The following is an 18,256-nucleotide window of genomic DNA, read 5'->3' as shown; positions in this document are numbered from 1 at the left end:
TTTTAATTCCTTTCTTTTAAGTTCATTTATTTATTTCAAGAGAGAGCAAGAGCAAGGGAGGGGCAAAGACAGAGGGTCCCAAGGAAGCTCCATGCTGTCAGCACAGAGCCTGACACAGGGCTCAAACCCATGCATGATCCATGAGATCATGACCTGGGCCGAAATCAAGAGTCAGCTGCTTAACCAACTGAGCCACTTTTCTTAAAAGCACTTTTAAATAAAATTGGTTTTCTACATGGAAAAAGAGATAAAAAAAAATAATAAGTTTCAGGTCAATTTTAATCCTAAAAGTGAAATGCAAAATTAAAATTTTAATTTTGAAAAATATGCATAGGAAAGGGAGAGATTTCTTAAGACCTAAAAATTAAAAGATTAAGATTAAATCCAACTACATTTTTTAAAGAAAAATAAGGATAAAGCCCCACAGCCTCAATGTTAAATAATTATAGTATTTCCCAAATCTCTAGAACTTTTAAATCTCCAGACGTTTTAAATAAGCATAGTGATTTGATAGTTGAATGAATGGTGTTTTGGAGGCTTTAGTGTTTAGTTTTTGGGCAAACCAGTTGGGAGAGGGAAAAAAAAGTCCAGACATTTATTTATTCCTCTGTCTCCCGACTCCATACCTTACCCAACTCTATACTTGAGGAAGAGGACCAAAACACCAAGAAAATTGAACAAGCATTAAAGATACATACCTTTAAATTAACTTTTAATTTTAAGAAAAGGAAATGGTGAATACAATTTTAAATAAGCATGGATCGATGTACCTGTGTTCAGGCAGCTCTGCTTGGGGCAAAAGCGCCTTATTGGCAAGTTACGTGCCTCACAGGCTTGGCCAGCTGAGCTGAGCTTGGGAGGCTGTGCCCAGGTACCAACAACTGCTGCTGAGCAGGAAGAGATGTGAGCCTGGGTGCTGCTCACCTCCTGTCTAGCAGTAGTACACGATGCTTCACCTGGAGCCTGGTGAAGCAGCTGAGGATTCGAACGAGACCTCTGGTGAACACGGGGCTCCAGAGAACCAGGCTGGCATCAGTCTCCAACTCTTGCATTGGGATGTCCCTGGGTCTAGGTCAGCACCAGGTAGTAGCCATCTGGATTCTGCACTGAAAGCAGCGAAAAGGGCACCTCTGGAATGAGGCAGGCCAACCACCACTTCTCCAAAACCAAGCAGCCTGCAGTTATCTGTCACACCCAAGTGTTCTTCCTGCCCCAACTGGAATCTACCTCTTGAGCAAGCTTCCCTCCCTCTGTAGTGTAGGAGGGATAGAGGGCAGGCATCTGAATAACCAGAAGCCAGCTGGTCAGAGGTGCTCTGCACCGGGTGATGTCCGGCAAGCACCTTCTGCCTTATAAGATGGGGGGGGGGGGCGGGGAGGGGCAGAGGGAGGGGCTTTACCTTCCCCTTTAATAAATTCCCTGACATAGAAACTGGGACATTTTTTCCCTTGTGAAAATGCATTTATCCACCAGTCCCGTTTTTTCCTGAGCAGTAAACAGCTGTCTTGTAGCTACATGAATCTGTCTCTTTGACACAAAGGTGGCATTCAGATGCTTACCAGTTGATTGGGACACAGCACACACCATACCCCATCCCCAGCTTACATTCACCTTCAAGGAATCTTTTAATCTAATTTAGGAAACAATATAAACACAATCTTACCCTTTCTAGAGCCTGACAGACACACTCTTCTCCCCCTAAAACTCCTACCTTTTTTCACCACAGCCACAAAGTATGATTCATCCTTAAGATTCTGAACCACCTACAAGGGAGAAGGGTCACTATGACAATTCTGTCCTTAGAGCCAAACAAAATAAGCCAGGATAGGGACAGGGAAACTGGGCCTGAGGTGGAAGAGTGATCAAGGCCCTTGGGCCTGGCAGAAAACCACAAGCTACTTTACCTGGTCACCAAGGAGAATGAGGATGCCCCCAGGGCCCTGGTGGAAAAGGCGGTGGATCTGATTGGCTGGGAGGGCCAAGAGCTCAGCCAGTTTCCCCTTCAGCTCTACAACACTGAGTTCATCTAGAGAGATCTCTTGATAAAAGCCTGGGGGTGTGGGCAGCACAGGGCAGGCATCAGTTGGGGTCTGAGGTAGTGACAGTCTCATGGGGAGGGGGGCGGGGGCAGGAAGGCATAAAGAAGGAAAGAAAAAGCCTTATAAATCCGCTTATTTCTCAGCTTTGGGAAAGCCTCAGACTGAGGGGGGCCCTCACTATAAAAAGGAGGGGGGGCATCTGGGTGGCTTAGTCGGTTGAGCGTCTGACTTTGGCTCAGGTCATGATCTCATGGTTCGTGGGTTCCAGCTCCGAATCAGGCTCTGCTGACAGCTCAGCCTAGAGCCTGCTTCGGATTCTGTGTCTCCTATACCCCTACCCTGCTGGCACTCTCTGTGTGTGTCTCTCTAAGGGGGAGGGACACCTACATATGAATGAAACCCAAATACAATAACAAGGTTATAATCTAATCCCACATACTAACAATGACAAAATCAGATGGGGTTGGGGATTAGAACATGGAAAAATAGACCCAGGAGACATCGTGGAAGGAGAGGACTAATCTGGTCATGGAAGATGGGAATGCCAAGGAGGGCATCTTGGGTCCCAGGAATGATGAAGCATCACCCTCTCCCCAGGCCAGAAGAGGTTTCATGCAGCCACACCTGAATTTCTTGCCTTCTAGAGAGAGGCCAGAACTCACCTGAGTCAGGGTTCTTAGGAACCTCATTCTCTTGCCTAGAGGCCTCCTGAGCCACATATAAAGTCAGCCGGTGACGGATGGGCCTGGGCCAAGAAAACAGTGTATGTATCAGCACTTCATACCTAAAGTAACAGCCCCCTCCCTGGGAGGGACCCCGCCTCCTCTCAGGTCTCCAGGGAGGGAGATCACCAAGCGTTTCTTAAGCATTTAATGAATGCTGAACCCTGAGAGGAGAGAAGATGAGAAAAATCCATCTCTGTCCTCAGAAACTGAGTGATGCAAATGGGATGGCTACAGAAAAAGGAGATCCTAGGAGCCTAACTTTAGCCCATCCCTGCCAGTCTGGCTCTGTGACACAGAGGTAGGTCACTGTCCTTGGGCCTGAGTTTCTTCCTCTGTAAAACGAGTGTGTGGGACTAAGTGGTCTTTAAGGTACCTTCCAGCTTGAACATTCCATGAGACACAACCACAAGCTGAACTTGGTAAATGCCACTACAGAGGGAAGGAGATCCTGGTTGGCCATGCCCAGCACCTGGCTCTAAGAGTATTGAAAAGGCGGATCCCATCGGCAGCCCCACATATCTGGATAAGGTCCCGGCGGGTAAGCTTCAGCAGATCAGTGCCTGCAGAATCAGACAGGGCCAGATTTGGGGAAGAGTCCCAGGATCGAGGATGGCAAGGGACACAGTCCAACATTAGTCTACAAATAACCCTATTATGTCCAGACATGGGGGTCAAACTTGGATTCAAATCCCCGTTTTGCCACTTGCTTGTTAGCTGTGTGTCTTTGGGCAAGTTGTTTAACCTCTCCGAGCCCTCTCCTTATGGGTAGTATATAAATTATACGGGATAATACATGAGAAGAGAGCCTAGCAGGCATAGTGCCTGGCAACTCTTAGTCCCAACTAAAAGTTAGCTGAAGAACACACAGCAAGCCAGGACCATAGGCAGGATTCCTGCCTGAGTGTTCTGCCCTCAGTCCCCCACAGGTACGGTCCCTGCCAGATGCCAGCCTCACCAGTGAAGTTGGCCAGCATCCGGCAGTAGCTGGAGAACCGGTGCCGGTGCAACCACTGCTGTGTCTCTAGGATGGAGGCTCCAGGGCTCAGATCCTGAGGCACAAAGAGGGCAGTCCAGGTACCACCATGGACCCATGGACTTGAGAGCAAGGGGTAGGAGAACAGCCCTTGCCCTTGGGGGCCCCAAGTCTGAGAGCCTAGGCTCATCCTGTGAGTGGCAAGTGCCCAGTCCTATGGGGAAATTTTGCCATCTGTGGCCATACAACCTCTGTCCACCAGGGGGCAGAGCCACCCTATTCTGGAGAGTGCGATAAAGCCCTGAGAAGGGTTTGAGATAGAGGTTGGGGGACTGGAAAGCGAAGACGCACCTCAGCGGGGCTGCCCCCCAAGGTGTCCAAGGCGAACGGTGGGGAGGAGCAGAGCCTGTGGGGGAGAAGAGAGACAGCAGTGCAGCCGGTCTCCAGCCCCACCCACCCTTCCCTGGCATGCAGAGCTTGCTGGTGTTACCCAAAGGGCACAGAGCTGAGCCTCTTCCCCTCAGCTGCGCCCTCAGTCCTGCCCCTCCCCGGATGCCCGGGCTGAGGAGCCCTTCTCTTCACGCTGGCCCCAAAGGGCTGAGAGGCGCCCATCCCGCCTCACCTCTCCGTGGACAGGAGCTTGCAGGCGTGGGGAGAGGTGAGGGCAAGAGGGCTGAGAGGCGGGTGGGGCCCTGCACTGGGATCTGGCCACGGTGAACACTGTGGGCAAACAAGCAGCAAGGTTCAGCCCAGACATTCCGAGGGCATTGGTGGCTGTTCCCTCACCTCTCGCCGATTGAGAGCTGACAAGGGGCCTGCCTGGGGCCAGACTTGGTCCCTGCTCTAGGAGTCCCCGACAAGTAGACCAAATTCCGCTCAAAGCAAGAGCGTAAACCAGCCTGCCGGTCTGGCTGGGGAAGCTGGGGGAGGCTTCCAGGAGCAGGAGCAGGAAGGGAAGTGCTCCGGGCGGGGGGGGGGGGGGCAGAAGCGGGGGGGGGGGGGCAGAAGCGGGGGGGGGGGGCAGAAGCGGGGTGGGGCGATGGTGGGTGCAGGAGAAGCAGCCTGGAAGAAGTTAAGCGCCTGGGTCTTGAACAACAGACGGTGCAGCGTGTCCTTGCAGGTAACAGGTGGAATCACTGGGGGATGTGATGATCCTGGAGCAGCCACAGCCCTGGGGCCTCAATTTCCCCATGTGTCCAATGAGGATCCTTCCTCTAAACCCGCGCTCCTGCCCCCACCACCAAGGCACACACCTCCAGGAAGACCGTAGTCTCACTGGCAGCCTGATACTTGTCTCTCTCGTGAAGGGGCTGTTTCTCAATCTTCTCCCGGTCTGTTTTCAGCTTCCGGTCAGCTCCTTTGGGCTACGGGAGAGTGACAAGGGAAGCGCAGAGCAGCCCCCACCCCCACCCCTTTACCCGCCCACTTCCCCGTTGCGGATGGGGCTCTAAGAAAGAGATCAAGCCCCATCCCTCTGTTGTACAGAGAAGGGAACTGCGGGCCGAGGGGACGCAGCAAAGCAGGACTGGCATGCACACAGCCAGCCAGGCAGGGTGACGGTCCTGAGAGAGAGGGGGCAGGAACTGCCTGTACCTTGAACACCTTGATGAGGCAGCCAGCTGAGTGCAGGTGCTCAGGCGGCAGCTCCTTGTCACTGGGCTTGAAAGTGTCAATCTGGAGGCGGAAGGGGACACCTTTCTCTCCACCTTTTTTCCGAGGAGTGAACTCGGTGCTGATGCAGTGAACCTGAGGCGAAGAAGCAAAGAGAAAGCAGGGTGATCACCCAGTTCAAGAAAGCTCACCTAACACTTGTTACCTGCCTGTCACCTGTCAGCCTCTTACCACAGCAACTTGCCATCCCCAACCAGAGTTTGTTTCTGACAGCATAACTTTATTAGGTTCTTTCCCTTGTTCAAAATCCTTCAGTAGCTCCCCATGGTTATGGGTTGAGAAGCAAAGTTCCTCACCCTCATGTTGGCGCACCTTAAAGAATCAAGTCAAGCCTTTCTGCATGGCTGCTCTCTCTCACCCATCAATGAACACACTGCCCCACCTAGCCAGCCTAATCATGACGCCAACACACTTGCATGGTTCTTCTTAGAATCTTCTACCTGGAAACCTCTGCCCGCTCACATATAAGCCAACAGGTCCCATTCCAGGGTAGAGTTGCCAGTTACAATACAGATGCCCAGTTAAATTTGAATTTCAGATGAATAACAGGTAAATTTTTTTTAGCGTAAATATGTCCCAAATATTTCATGGGACATTCTTCTACTAAAAAGTTCTTTATCCGAAATTCAAGTTTAACTGAGTGTCCTGTATTTTATCTGCTAAATCTAACAGCCTACTCCAGGAAGCCTTCCTGGCTTCCACCGCACACAGCCTGCAGCCTCTGTGTTCTGCCTGGTCCCAGGATTCCAAGGGCAAGCGGGGTCTTCCCCTCTGTTCACCCCCACTGCCCACTATAGCCCTCCCACAATCCTGCAAAGAACAGTTAAAGGGTCCAACTTTACAGGTAGGGAAACGAAGGCTCCCAGAGATCATGTGACCTGAGCAAGGTCACATGAGGGAGTGGTGGAAGTGAAATTGTGCCACATCTGCCTGACTTCCCAGTCCAGGTGCTTAGACCATAGCGAGCACTCAAAAAAGTGACATACGGGTGACTTTTGACAATGTTGTTAGATTATAAAGGGAAATCTATTCAAGGAAATATAGAGAATGCTGAAGCCGGGTAAAGAAGAATATACCCCCCCCCCCCCAGAGACAGACTGTTAACATTCAAGGATTGTTTCTTCCTCTGTCTTCTCTGGGCAAGAAAAAGGGAAAAAGAAACATAACTTGTGTATACACAGACATGTTTTTATTTTTGTAAAATGGAATTCAAACTTTAAATACAAGTTTGTCTTCTGTCTCTTTCCTTCTAGGAAAGCAGTTTCTCTTGTTATTAGACATCATTTTACTGGCTACATAATTTCCCTTGTAAGTCTTCCCTAAAACTTATGTAAAAATCAATCCTCTTCCAAAAAAAAAAAGTAATTATCTTCCCATGGGCAATTAAAATCTTTTAATACGAGAAAAAGTGGTTCTATGAAGAGCTGGTCAATATATCTTTGTGTACTTATTGAACCGCTGCTATAGGATAACTTTTTGAAATGGAACGACTGGGTAAAAGAGTAGAAACATAAAACATAAAATTTAATAAATTTTGCCCAAGTGCCACTCTACCCACAGAATGAGTGCACTAATTAAGTCTTTGCCAGTCATATATATATACATATATATATACATATATATGTATATATATACATGCACACACATTTTAATTAGAATTTTCTTTTTTATATAATTTTTTAAAGTTTATTTATTTTGAGAGAGAGAGCGTGCGCACACACGTGAGTGGGAGAGGGGCAGAGAGATGTGGAGAGAGAGAATCCCAAGCAGGCTCTGTGCTGCCAGCACAGAGCCCAACATGGGGCTCCATCCCAGAAACGATGAGATCATGACCTGAGCCGAAATCAACAGTCAGATGCTTAACTGACTGACCCACCCAGGTGTCCCTAATTAGCATTTTCTGAGGTTGCACTGTCTACATTTATTGGCAATTTGTATCCTTGTATAAATTGTCTGCTTGTACCCTTTGCCCATTTTTCTGTTGAACTTTCATCTATGTTTTCTTGTTGATATACGAGAACTTTTTATATATTGAGGCTCCAACACATTATATGTAATTTATGGCAACTATTTTTCCCACTTAATATCTCCTTTTAATTTTCCCTATGTATTGCAGACCAATGACTTTTTATGAAGCTAACTTCTATCCTGAGTTCTGCAGCTTCTTCCATTGCTTTCAGCTTTAACAAGTGTTTCCCTGTGGTGAGAGTCAATAAACATTCAGCCATATTTTATCCTCCAGGTGCTTTCCAGAAGTGGTCTATTCGTGTTCCTTCACCCCCAAACTCACCTTCCTTTCCCACCTGAGCTGCTGCCACTCCCATCTGACCTCCGGACTCACCTGCAGGAAGAGGGAGGTCCTCTTGGTCGGGTCCCAATGAAATTCCACCGTGTTGAGCTGTGAGGGCAGCACTTGGGGCTCTATCACCCCCACGGACAGTGGCACATCTGCAGGCACAGGATGGCGAGCAAGGAGCAAGCCTCAGCCATCCCCATCCACAAAGCCTTCCAAGCCGGAAAGCGGCCCTGAAGGCTCCCCCGTCCCTCCCCATTCACCGATGTCCAGGATGCGGTCCCCTGGCCGGCTCCACCTCCACCCATCCAGCTGTTGCTGCTCCGTGTACTGCAGGCGCCGGTCATGGAAAACCACACGCACCACACTCTGTGAGCACAGGAAGGCAGGGCTCACGAGTCAGAGGTTGCTTGGGCATTCGGGAACCAGTTCCCACAGCGGGCGTAGGCCAACCATCCCACCCTCGCCCCCATCTTGCTTCCCAGCCTCAGGGCCCACAAGCACTGAGATCACCAGGTCTGTGTCCAGATGCCCACCTGTCACTCTCAAGCTGTGAAACTGGGGGAGTAACCTAGAGACCCTGAGCCTCAGTTTCCTTATCTGTGAAATGGGTGAGTTACTCCCTTCCCACTCTTAGTCACTCTGTTTCTTTTCTTGCAGCACTTTTCAATTTGCAACTGGGAAATGAATGTGTAATTGCATATAATTTGTGTAATTAACATGCCTGTCTCAGTAGAATGCAAGCCCCCTGAGGAAGGGAACTACATCTGCCTCTTTACTGTTGAATCTCTAGCTCATAGAACAGTTTCTGGCAATGAATTGGGGCTAAATATATACTTTTTTTTTTTTTTTGGACAGAAGGACTCATGCATGTGAATAATGCTATGTAAATGTATTTCTAAATCCCGGATCTGCTACTTTGTGTCCTTGAGAAAATACTTAACCTCTCTGTGCCTCCTTCCTCAACAACTCCTGCCCACCAATGTGCTGCTGTGAAGGTAAAATTAAAAGGTGGACTTGAGAGGGTTCTGCTTGACAGTGACATCACCGTGATGACATTGGCTTCCTGCCCAGATGGACAGTCACACCCAACCCTTGCCAGTTCTGGAGGGGAATGCACCTACCTTCAACAGCCGGGCCCACTGGGTAGTATCACCCAGCTTGGGGTTGCAGAGCATCTGCACCTCATAGGACTGGCCTGGGAGAGATCAAGGGGATGTGCGAGCCCCACTCTGCGGGCAGAGATGGCGCCTGCCTATTCCCATCCCGCACTGGGCTCGGCTTCCAGAGCTTGCTGCCCCACTAAGCCCTTTCCTTCCCCAGGCCCAGCATACCCTGGTTCAGGTAGGTGAGGGTCTCCTCCTGCTGCTTCACTGCCGGCGAGGTGGCTGCACAGAGCACATACTGGAAGGTGGGGCAGGGAGGCTCCGAGCTGGGGATGTTGTGCAGCTCTTCCTGCTTCAGGTAGGGCAAGGGCAGGGACTCCCTGCCAGGGAGAGGAGAGCACCTCCGGCTTTCTGCCCTGTCCATCCCTTCCCCTATGGGGCTTTGACTCTGCCTGCCATATCCTCCAGAGAGCCAAGGCACCCCAGCAGCAGCCAGGGCCTGAGAGTCCCCCATTCAACTCCTCTGGCTCCTGGGAAATCTCCTTTAAGGTGCACATTTCAATTTCTTTTTTTAACGTTTATTTATTTTTGAGACAGGGAGAGACAGCATGAATGGGGGAGGTCAGAGAGAGAGGGAGACACAGAATCCGAAACAGGCTCCAGGCTCTGAGCTGTCAGCACAGAACCCGACGCGGGGCTCAAACTCACGGACCGCGAGATCATGACCTGAGCCGAAGTCGGACGCTTAACCGACTGAGCCACCCAGGCGCCCCTAAGGTGCACATTTCAGATACTACCAAACATCTACAAAAATCTGCCCTCAGGGCGCCTGCGTGGCTCAGTCGGCTAAGCATCAGGCTCTTGATTTCAGCTCAGGTCATGATCTCGAGGCTCATGGGATTAAGCCCCGAGTCAGGCTTTGTGCTGGCAGGACCTGCTTGGGATTCCCTCTCTCTCTTTCTCTCTCTCTGCTCTTGCCCTGCTGGCACTCTGATGTAAAAAAAAAAAAAAAAAAAAAAAAAAAAAATCTGCCATCACTTATTTGTTTGCAGTCTCAGGGCTTGTCTGATACCAAGTAAATGCCCAACAAAAGTGCCCCGAGAGGGTGGGTGGTCAGGGTGTTTTGAGATGTCCTAGGATCCACTAAACACCAGGTGTCCCAGGACCACTTCTCCACCCCCAAAGGAGCCCAAGAACAGGAAGCCCACCCCCCTTGTCTTCAAACAGATGGCCCTACCTGTCCATTGCAACTCAGACCAGGCCCTTCCTTGGAATCTGCGGGGAGGGGTTCAGGCCCTTACCTGAGTAAGCCACTTGGAGGCCCGGGGTACAGTTCCCCAGGACTGGGCCACAGGTGCTCTGGCTGGTTGTGCCAAAATAGCATCTTGGAAAGGGAGCAGAGCCAGCTGCGTGACAGAGACTTCGGCACTAGGCTGGGCGGGACCCACTGGACTATCCACCTTTATACACACAAGCAAACCCACGAAAGGGTGGGGCAAGGCTGGGAGCCTCTTATTGGCTGAGCACCCAGGGCTCTAGGAAACATGGGACCTTTCAGGCAGCCCAAGCTGGGGGGAATCAAGAAACAGTGTGCCCAAGGCTCCCCACCAATCATTAACTCAAAGGGGATATGGTGTTGCAGCAAAACAAAGTCTCAGGGATGGACATCCACTCCCCACTGTTCCCCAAGAGTCTCGGGGGCAACGAGGGGCACCCTTGGGCTTCAAGATTGGTCCTAGATTCATAAAACATGTAGAATCCTGGAGACTCGTGGGCCTGGACCCCTCACATGACCCTGTGAGAGGAGCCTGACCACTGGAGGGGACAGGAGAAGCAGATACAGAGCATCTCATGGACCTACAAAAGGCCTTTATCCCCATCGGCCTCCCCCTTCTCCCCCACTTGCCCCCTAACACACACACACACACACACACACACACACACACACACACACAGGTGCAGTGATGGCAGGACACCTGTCCTTTCGCTGGGGGCTGCCTGACTAGGGGACTGCAGTTTACAGAACATAGTCCAGCTTGCTGTGGAAACAACTCAGTGGTGCTAGAAGGGAGAGCCCATATGTGGGGAGGCAGGGGTGTGTGTCTGGGCCCCCTCCCAGGGCAGTAGAAGGAGAGCAGTCCCAGTCAGGCTGGTGGCTTTGCCCCCCCTCTGCCCCGGGGGCATGGGGTGGACTGTGTTTATAGACAAATAAGGTCTGCCTGGGGGACAGTTTCCTTCCCCACACTCAGTCCCTGTTGTCACTGTACACAGGTCCCTGGGCCCACCCCCCACTACTGTGTTTGGTATAAACAGATGAGGGCTTTGCAAAGAGCAGAGACAACCCTCTAAAGATGTGGTCTGACCTCATGTGACCCTAGCTATCCAGGTTTTGTGATTCTGGGGGGCCTACCTGAGAGAGAGAGAAAACCAAAGAGTACCCCCTCCAACACCCGGCAGGGCACCTCCTTATATGCTTTCTCCTCCCATGAAGCCAGACAAAAATGGAAGTGGAGAGGAAAAGGAGGGGGGGGGACATTCCTGCCAGTAGAGACTAAAGAAGGCTGAGTCCCCAAGATCCCCATGACAAGATCCCCAAGACTTTGAGAACCCACCCATTGCCCAAAGTCGAGTTCAAGGCCAGAAGGCCCCCAGGAAACCCTCCAAGGCTGGACAGAGCAGGTTTCCAGGAAGGCCAGGGGAAGGGGGATGGGAGGGGACCCAGCAGGGCTTGGCCCTGGCCTGAGCAGATCAGGGCGCAGGAGTGATGGTGAGGGGAGGGCAGAGGACATGAGCAGGTGGGTGGAGGCTTGTTATCGGGGCGGAGGCAGAGAAGGTAGAGGCTGGTGTAGGCCCCTTTCCAGGACACCGTGAGGAGCTGGTAAGGGGAGTGGGACTCCAATCCCAGAACCCAGTTCCCTACCACTCAGCCTCCACCTCCAAAGCCGTCTGTATCCTTCCCCTTCCCCCCTGAGGCTGCCTCTCCCCAGCTCTCTTGGCTACTGTTTCCACCCATCTCAGCGTCTCTGTACTCTGTCCCCATCCAGATGGTGTTGGGCCTGTTCCTGGTTTTCCTTGGCTCTCCCTCTAAGGAAAGGAGCTGGGCTTGGGGACGATGGAGCCTGGCCAGTCACAGCCCCCACCTCACTCTCCCTGTGCCCCCTCAGCCAGCACAGCACGGGGTCTGAATAGTCCATCCTCAGGCCCAGAGAGGCCTTGAGAAACTTCTGGTCCTACTCTCAGAAGAGTCTCAGGCCCTGCCCAGGGCACTGTAGGTACTTTACCTTCCTAAACCCCCTTTCCTCCTTCGTAAAATAGGGACAAGTGCTCCCTCCCATTCAGTGTGGTAGTGAGGACTGAAAGAAATTCTAGGCAGCTGAATGTTATTCCAGGGTTTAATCCTCATGAGCCCCCATTGGGGTGGTCATATCTGCCACCCTCAGGGTCCCCACCAAAGCCCAGTCCTGGGAGGTACAGACATAACTGGCCCCGAAACTTCCCCACATACAGATAATTTCAGGGGCAATTTTTGGGTGAGACTTTTTTTTAATTGATTCCCCCCACCCCCACCCCAAATACTCTGTCATTTTCTAGGCCATGGCCTAACCCAATCCTAATAATACCCCTTGGGTTCCCTAAACCAAGGCAGCAACTTTTTATCTGTAAAAATTGCTGAAAAATAACAATTCAGTGTCCTTCTCCTCTGACCAAAATGTTTTGTTCTGTTTTGTTTTCTATCCCCAGGCAACATTCCAACCTAGAGAATTGGAGAATGAGGTCCACCCCTCCCTCAAAGAAAGAGGGGCTGGGAGAAGTGTTCCTTATTCATTCATTCATTCAACAAAATATTATCGAGTGCCTACAAGGTAAGAGGCTCTATCTCTCTCCCTCCCTCACACTAGGTTGTGTGGGACCTCGCGCAGGGTACCTAGGTGGGTGGAATCCTGCCCTATCCGGGGCTCAGGCGTCCCCTGCTCCCCCCACCCCCCACATTGGTGGTCAAAAGTTCTGGGTCCTGAGTTGCTGGCAAAAGGATTTTAAAAAAGGAACATGGCAATCCCTGTGTGGTCTGCGTGCCTGTGCACACAAATGCCCCACCCAGGAGGTGGCCCCACCTCCCAACCAGTCTCTGCCTCCTCTGGGTGCGTTGCTCTGCACCAAACAGCGCCCCCTAGAGTTAGCACACAGGCATGGCTCTAAGCACCCAATCCTTTGTCCCTAGTCCCTCTGAACCACCCAGAAAGTCTCCCCTTGGAAAAGTACTCTCTGTTCCCACTTCAAATATACTGCCTGCTTTTTAGCTTTCTTGCAGCCCAGCAAGTTGGTGCTTATGTTCTCCATGTCCTGTGTCCGCCCTTCATCAAACCCTTCACAGCAGTCATCTGACGTGCTGTTCATTCTTTTGTGTACTCTGTCCAATGTCTGTTTTCCCATCAGAGTGGAAGCCCCTTGAGGGTAGGGACTAAGAGAGGTGCACCAGCGTTGGGGTTAAGAGTTTGTATCTCGAGACCGACTCTGAGTTCAAGCATAGCCGTACGGCTTTGGGCAATTAGCAACCTTTATGAGTCTCATTCTGTAATTACGAAAAGGGGATGATGAGAGCCTCTGCCCCATGGGGCTAGAGTACAAACTGAATGAGATAATAATTAAGTCCTTACTAAATGTAGATGTATCTTTCTCCATATATCCCGGGTATGTATCCCACATCATATGAGTTGATTTATGAAGCATTTGTAAGTGAAGAGGGTCTGTTTATTTAATCAATAGTTCTTCCATGCTCATACAACTAGAGTGCTTTTCAACCGATCTATCGTCTAATGTTGACGCTGTTTTTTTCTATTATTCTATTATCACCTTCCCCCCATTATACAGATGGAGATACTGAGGCTCAGAGAGGTTAAGTAGCTAGGTCAAGTCACACAGCTAAGAGAAGATAGAGCCAGGGTTTGAACCTAGGCCATCTGGGTCACAGTCCCTGCTCTTAATCGCTGTATATGCCCCCACTCTGCCTGATAAATATGTTATGGAATTTTAAAATTAATCTCCAGGCAACATTCCAACCTAGAGAGCTAAGAAATGAGGTCTACCACTCCCCTAAGGGAAAAGGGCTGATGGGGGAAGTGTTCCTCATTCATTCATTCATTCATTCATTCAACAACTCCCAAAGAAGTATCAGACCCAGGTTCCTGGGTCTGATTCCAGTGATGTCAGAGACCTGGGGCTTTTCTGAGCTCTGGCTTTCCAGATGCAAGATGGGGACAAAATATTTTCCATTCCGTTCCTGGGCTGTGAGCCTTGAGGATGAATAATATGAATGACAGTAGCTGGGCTGCTGTGGTTTTAATAGAGGGGTGTGTGTGTGTGTGTGTGTGTGTGTGTGTGTGTGTGTGTGCTAATGATGCAGTAAGCAGGATTTGTGGTCTCAGAAAGTTTGCCTATGATAGGGGTCCTGTTTGACTTGGGAATTCCTTTGGGATGAGCTGTAGCAGGGAGGAAAGGCATTGCAGGCAAGGCAAGCAGTTTTAGGTTTGTATGATCCAGGGGGAGGGGACCCCGCCCCACTACCCACCACAACCGCCCATGAGGTATGACGATTCCCACTTACACACTAGGAGACACAGGCATGCAAGTTGTCCAAGTCTAAGAAGGAATGGGCTGGAACCTGAGTCACCTCACTGTCCTGCACACCTGTCATCCACCCAGGCCAAGACATAGGAATGCGTCCTGTCCATCCCCATAGTGAACCTTTTGGCCAGAAGACCCCAAAAGCTCACTATTCCAGCTCCCTGTTTCCATGTTGCTGCCTTTGGGAGCCGGAGCGTTCTCCCTAAGACATAGAAATGACTCCACCACGGCTCAGCAGAGAACCCCATGGCCTCCAGCCTCCGCTGCTCTCAGCGCCATTCTCAAGCTGGGCTATGGAAACCCCTCGGTCCATCTTCCAGGGCACCGATGGCACGTAATGGTTAGTGCTTCAAATCAGTTTTTCTGGCAGGAAAACCAACATGAATACTCTTGGAGTCAAACGCAAGGCTTGCAGAAACATTTAATATAGAGCCATGTATCTAAATTCCTTTCAAGTTCTGACCGAACCGCTTTGCCTCCTCTCCTTCCCCCACCCCCATGCCTCCAGGGCACTGCTGGATTGCTCAGCGGGGCTCCAGTGAGCGAGGTTGAGAAGCTACTTTTTGGTGGAAGACCTAGCTAGCTTCCAGGCTCAGCACTCGGGGCCTTCCGTCTACTTTCATCTGCCTTTCCTTCTCACCTCTTCCCATTGCTTACCTGCCGTGTCCATGACAGGCTGTTCTGTTCCACTCCTCTCTGCCTTTGCCCAGGCTGTTCCCTCTGCTGGAATACCCTGGGCCTTCTGCCTTCGGGTCCACTTCATGGCCTTTATCAACTCAGCTTGCGGCTCTGTACCCCAAGTCAGCTCAGAGAAACTTTTGCATTATTGTGCTCTCTGGGCCAGGATGTACAAGAAGGCCTTGGGTGCAAGGATCAGGCGCCCCTGGTGCCCAGAGCCACTGGAGGCATCTAGTAGGACCTCATGATTTAGATGTATCAAATGTAGACCCTCAAAGACGCCACCGAGACGCCCCTCCCTGAAGGACACCCAGTGTTGCTTTCTGTGCAGTTTCCAGCCTCTCCCAGTAGGAATGCCTCTCCCTAGGATGAGCTAAGCAGCCGGACCCCAAGGGAGGAGTTAAAAGCAGACTCCACTGTCCCTGCTTCAACTTCTCCTTGGCATTGTCCCCCTCATGCTTCTCCAGCATAGTCAGCAGGAATCGCCCTCACCTCTAACACCTGGATCCAGCTGCTTCCAGACTTCATCCTCCTTCTTTTCCACCAGGTCTCGGTAACCACCCGCCCCAGTCCATGCCCAGGGCCACTCTCCAGCAAAAGATCCTCCTTAAGAATTTGGGGGCCCTTGAGTGTTCATCCCTCCAAAATTCTAACCCCTAACAGCACCCCCTCTACCAGTCCACTGAGTTCCACCCCCTTGCTCACCCCAAAGTGATGATATTGCTGTTACCGTGGTAACACATGCTTCGTGGGTGGGTAGGGGGAATGGACTAGAGAAAGAAAGCAGTGGCTTTAGGACACTATCAGAGGCATGGGAAGTGGGGCGGGGGTGGCAAACTGGCACGGGGCCCGGGGAGAGGTGAAGCAAGCGGCTATGACTTCTGGCCCCGTGACTACTGTCAGCCCTATGTCCTGAGCCTCAAGGAGAAAAGAAACAGAATAGAAGGGGACATCTTTCAGGAATGAGAGGTTTTCTTCATAGGGCAGAGGGAAATAACCCAAACAGGTCTTCCGGACAGCCTCAGCTTGGCTGGGGAGGGGAGGAGGGATTGCACACACCAGAGTCCATGCTGTTCCCCTCCAGGGAGCCTGGGGCACAGAGAGAACAGCTCACCCAGAATGTGTTAGGGACAGTGCCACAGGCAGTGGGAGGGAGGCTTTATGCCAGTGTCCCGAGCTCCAGGGGTTGGTGGCAGCAGGGGGTGGAAGGGCTCTCCTCCAGCCCCTGGGGACCTGGCTGTCCCAGATGCCACAGCCGGGAAGTGTGTCAGGCACTTGCGTAAGAGCCTTCTAGATTTCCATAAAATCATAATTACTGATGCCTGTCATGGACCTTAGCTCATTAGAGCGGTATCTGCCTCTGGGGCCCCAGTGGGCCAGCAGGGGGAGGTAGGGGAGACTGGGCAAGGCAGGCCCTCTCACTGTGTTCTTCTTGTCCTGTCCCCAGCCCCACTGGGCTGGGCCCTCTTCCTCTCCTCATCTGGGAAGTGAGAACCAGACTTGACCTCAACCATGACAGACTCCCCACCCTAGGAGCTCCAATTCTAAAGCTGGAGAAAAAGACCAGCCACTCATGTTTTCAGCTTGGGCTGTCCTTGGCAACTCATAAGGGCAGAGGCCACAGCAGGGAGGGGCTTGAACTGAAGGTATTCATGGCAGAAAATAGGTCATTCCTTACGGAAGGAGAAGCAATCCCTCCCATCAGAGAATCTCAAACTGCTTAAAGTGGAAGGGCCCTGGGGGTCATTCAGGCCAATGGTTCTTAACCTTTTGGGGATTTTAGATTCTCTGAGGAGAAGATGAAAGCTCTAGACTGTCCCCCAGAGAATGCTGCTCCGCCAACATTTTACACAGCTTCAAGGCATTCATGAACTCCCTGAAGCTCACCTGTAGGCTCGAGGTCAAGTATCCCTAAATAAATAAATAGGTAGATTGATAGATAAAAACTATTTTTTGTGCCCTTACTCTGTCCAGCTCTTTATGTATGTTAATTAATTAATTAATTTATTTATTTATTTATTTATTTTTGAAAGACAGAGAGAGTCAGAGCGTGAACAGGGGAGGGGCAGAGGGAGACACAGAATCTGAAGCAGGCTCCAGGCTCTGAGCTGTCAGCACAGAGCCCGACGCGGGACTCGAACTCACAAACCACGAGATCATGACCTGAGCCACAGTCGGACACCCAACCAACTGAGCCACCCAGGCGCCCCTGTATGTTAACTCATTTAACCCTCAAAAGTACACTAAGAGATATATACAATTATTGCCCCTATTCTAATCCAGGTCTCCATTTCAACCTAAACTATTCCAATTCTGCCAATCTAAAAAGAAAGAAACCGAAGTCCCTCCAGAGATGGAAAGGTCTTTGCTCAAGGTCACAGAACAGGAAGAAAAGGGCAGACCAGGATGAGAACCAGCCCTTTCTTTCTTTCTTTTTCTTTCTTTCTTTCTTTCTTTCTTTCTTTCTTTCTTTCTCTAAGCTTTTTTAAAAATTATTTTTAAATGTTTTTATTTATTTTTAAGAGAGAGAGCAATGGGGAAGGGGAAGGGGGGGCGGGACAGAGGCTCCGAAGCAGGTTTCACACGGACAGTAGTGAGCCCATGCGGGGCTTGAAGTCAAGAACTGCAAGATCATGCCCTGAGCCAAAGTCAGATGCTGGGCCACCCAGGTGCCCTGAGAACCAGCTTTTCTTAGTGTGCTGAACACTGAGCTGCATGCAGTTTGGAGTCATCTGGTCCATCCCTCTGTCCTCAGGCTCCCAAGAGCCTAGCACCCACTTTTACTCATGGAGCTCTCCTATTAAGAGGCTCCTTCCTGATAGTTCTCTAATGACTTCTGGCTTAGGGAGCCTTCCCTCTGTGTGTGACTGCTGCTTACCCTCCGATAGCACCTTGCCCCTTGCTCTGCCCACTCCTCATAGCTGCCCCTCTGACTCTGAGATGGGACAATGTTCCTTCTTCTCCAGAAGCTAGCCTTGTTACTCCTGCTCTGTCCCCAGTCACTGCAGAGGGAGTTGTCAGCACTGAAACAATGACTCAGACTTAGTTCATGAAAGACTGCTCTGAAACACAAAGGCCGCAGGCCAGAAAGGACATCCAGAGGTCATGGGATCCAACCCCCTGCCTCCTCCACATTTGCCCCACCTCGG

At 50.9% G+C, this 18,256-nt stretch overlaps 1 protein-coding gene across 5 annotated transcripts; it reads right to left on the bottom strand.

The window, feature by feature from the left end:
* Positions 1 to 739: 739 nt before the first annotated feature.
* Positions 740 to 10,239, bottom strand: LOC115500376 (transcription factor CP2-like protein 1). 5 transcript variants are annotated; one of them, XM_030294721.1, is made up of 14 exons: positions 10,109 to 10,239; positions 9,036 to 9,187; positions 8,826 to 8,899; positions 7,965 to 8,070; positions 7,750 to 7,856; positions 5,331 to 5,483; positions 4,991 to 5,101; positions 4,360 to 4,457; positions 4,089 to 4,143; positions 3,720 to 3,813; positions 3,234 to 3,324; positions 2,702 to 2,784; positions 1,905 to 2,050; positions 740 to 1,763 (listed from the first exon to the last, which is right to left on the bottom strand). In XM_030294721.1, the coding sequence occupies exons 1-14, from the start codon at positions 10,189 to 10,191 to the stop codon at positions 1,626 to 1,628; spliced, it is 1,491 nt and encodes a 496-aa protein (XP_030150581.1). In that variant the 5' UTR covers positions 10,192 to 10,239; the 3' UTR covers positions 740 to 1,625. The 5 variants fall into 5 exon arrangements, 4 of the variants coding, with proteins under 4 accessions (XP_030150581.1, XP_030150584.1, XP_030150580.1 ...); XM_030294724.1 differs by lacking the exon at positions 1,905 to 2,050 and having other exon boundaries at positions 740 to 1,106; positions 1,712 to 1,763; XM_030294720.1 differs by lacking the exon at positions 10,109 to 10,239 and having other exon boundaries at positions 740 to 1,106; positions 1,712 to 1,763; positions 9,036 to 9,383.
* Between the last annotated feature and the right edge of the window lie 8,017 nt (positions 10,240 to 18,256).

Source organism: Lynx canadensis, chromosome E1 (assembly GCF_007474595.2).
Source record: "Lynx canadensis isolate LIC74 chromosome E1, mLynCan4.pri.v2, whole genome shotgun sequence".
NCBI classification, from domain to species: domain Eukaryota; kingdom Metazoa; phylum Chordata; class Mammalia; order Carnivora; family Felidae; genus Lynx; species Lynx canadensis.
This window is presented reverse-complemented; position numbering and strand designations above follow the sequence as displayed.

Excerpts from the sequence above, each read along its gene's own strand:
- LOC115500376 (XM_030294720.1), bottom strand. The coding sequence starts at position 9,321 with ATGGGGGACTCTCAGGCCCTGGCTGCTGCTGGGGTGCCTTGGCTCTCT. Across the intron at positions 4,458-4,990 it reads AGACTACGGTCTTCCTGGAG|TGTTCACCGTGGCCAGATCC; the intron begins GTGTGTGCCTTG and ends GTTTGCCCACAG. Across the intron at positions 3,814-4,088 it reads TGGGGGGCAGCCCCGCTGAG|GATCTGAGCCCTGGAGCCTC; the intron begins GTGCGTCTTCGC and ends TTTGTGCCTCAG.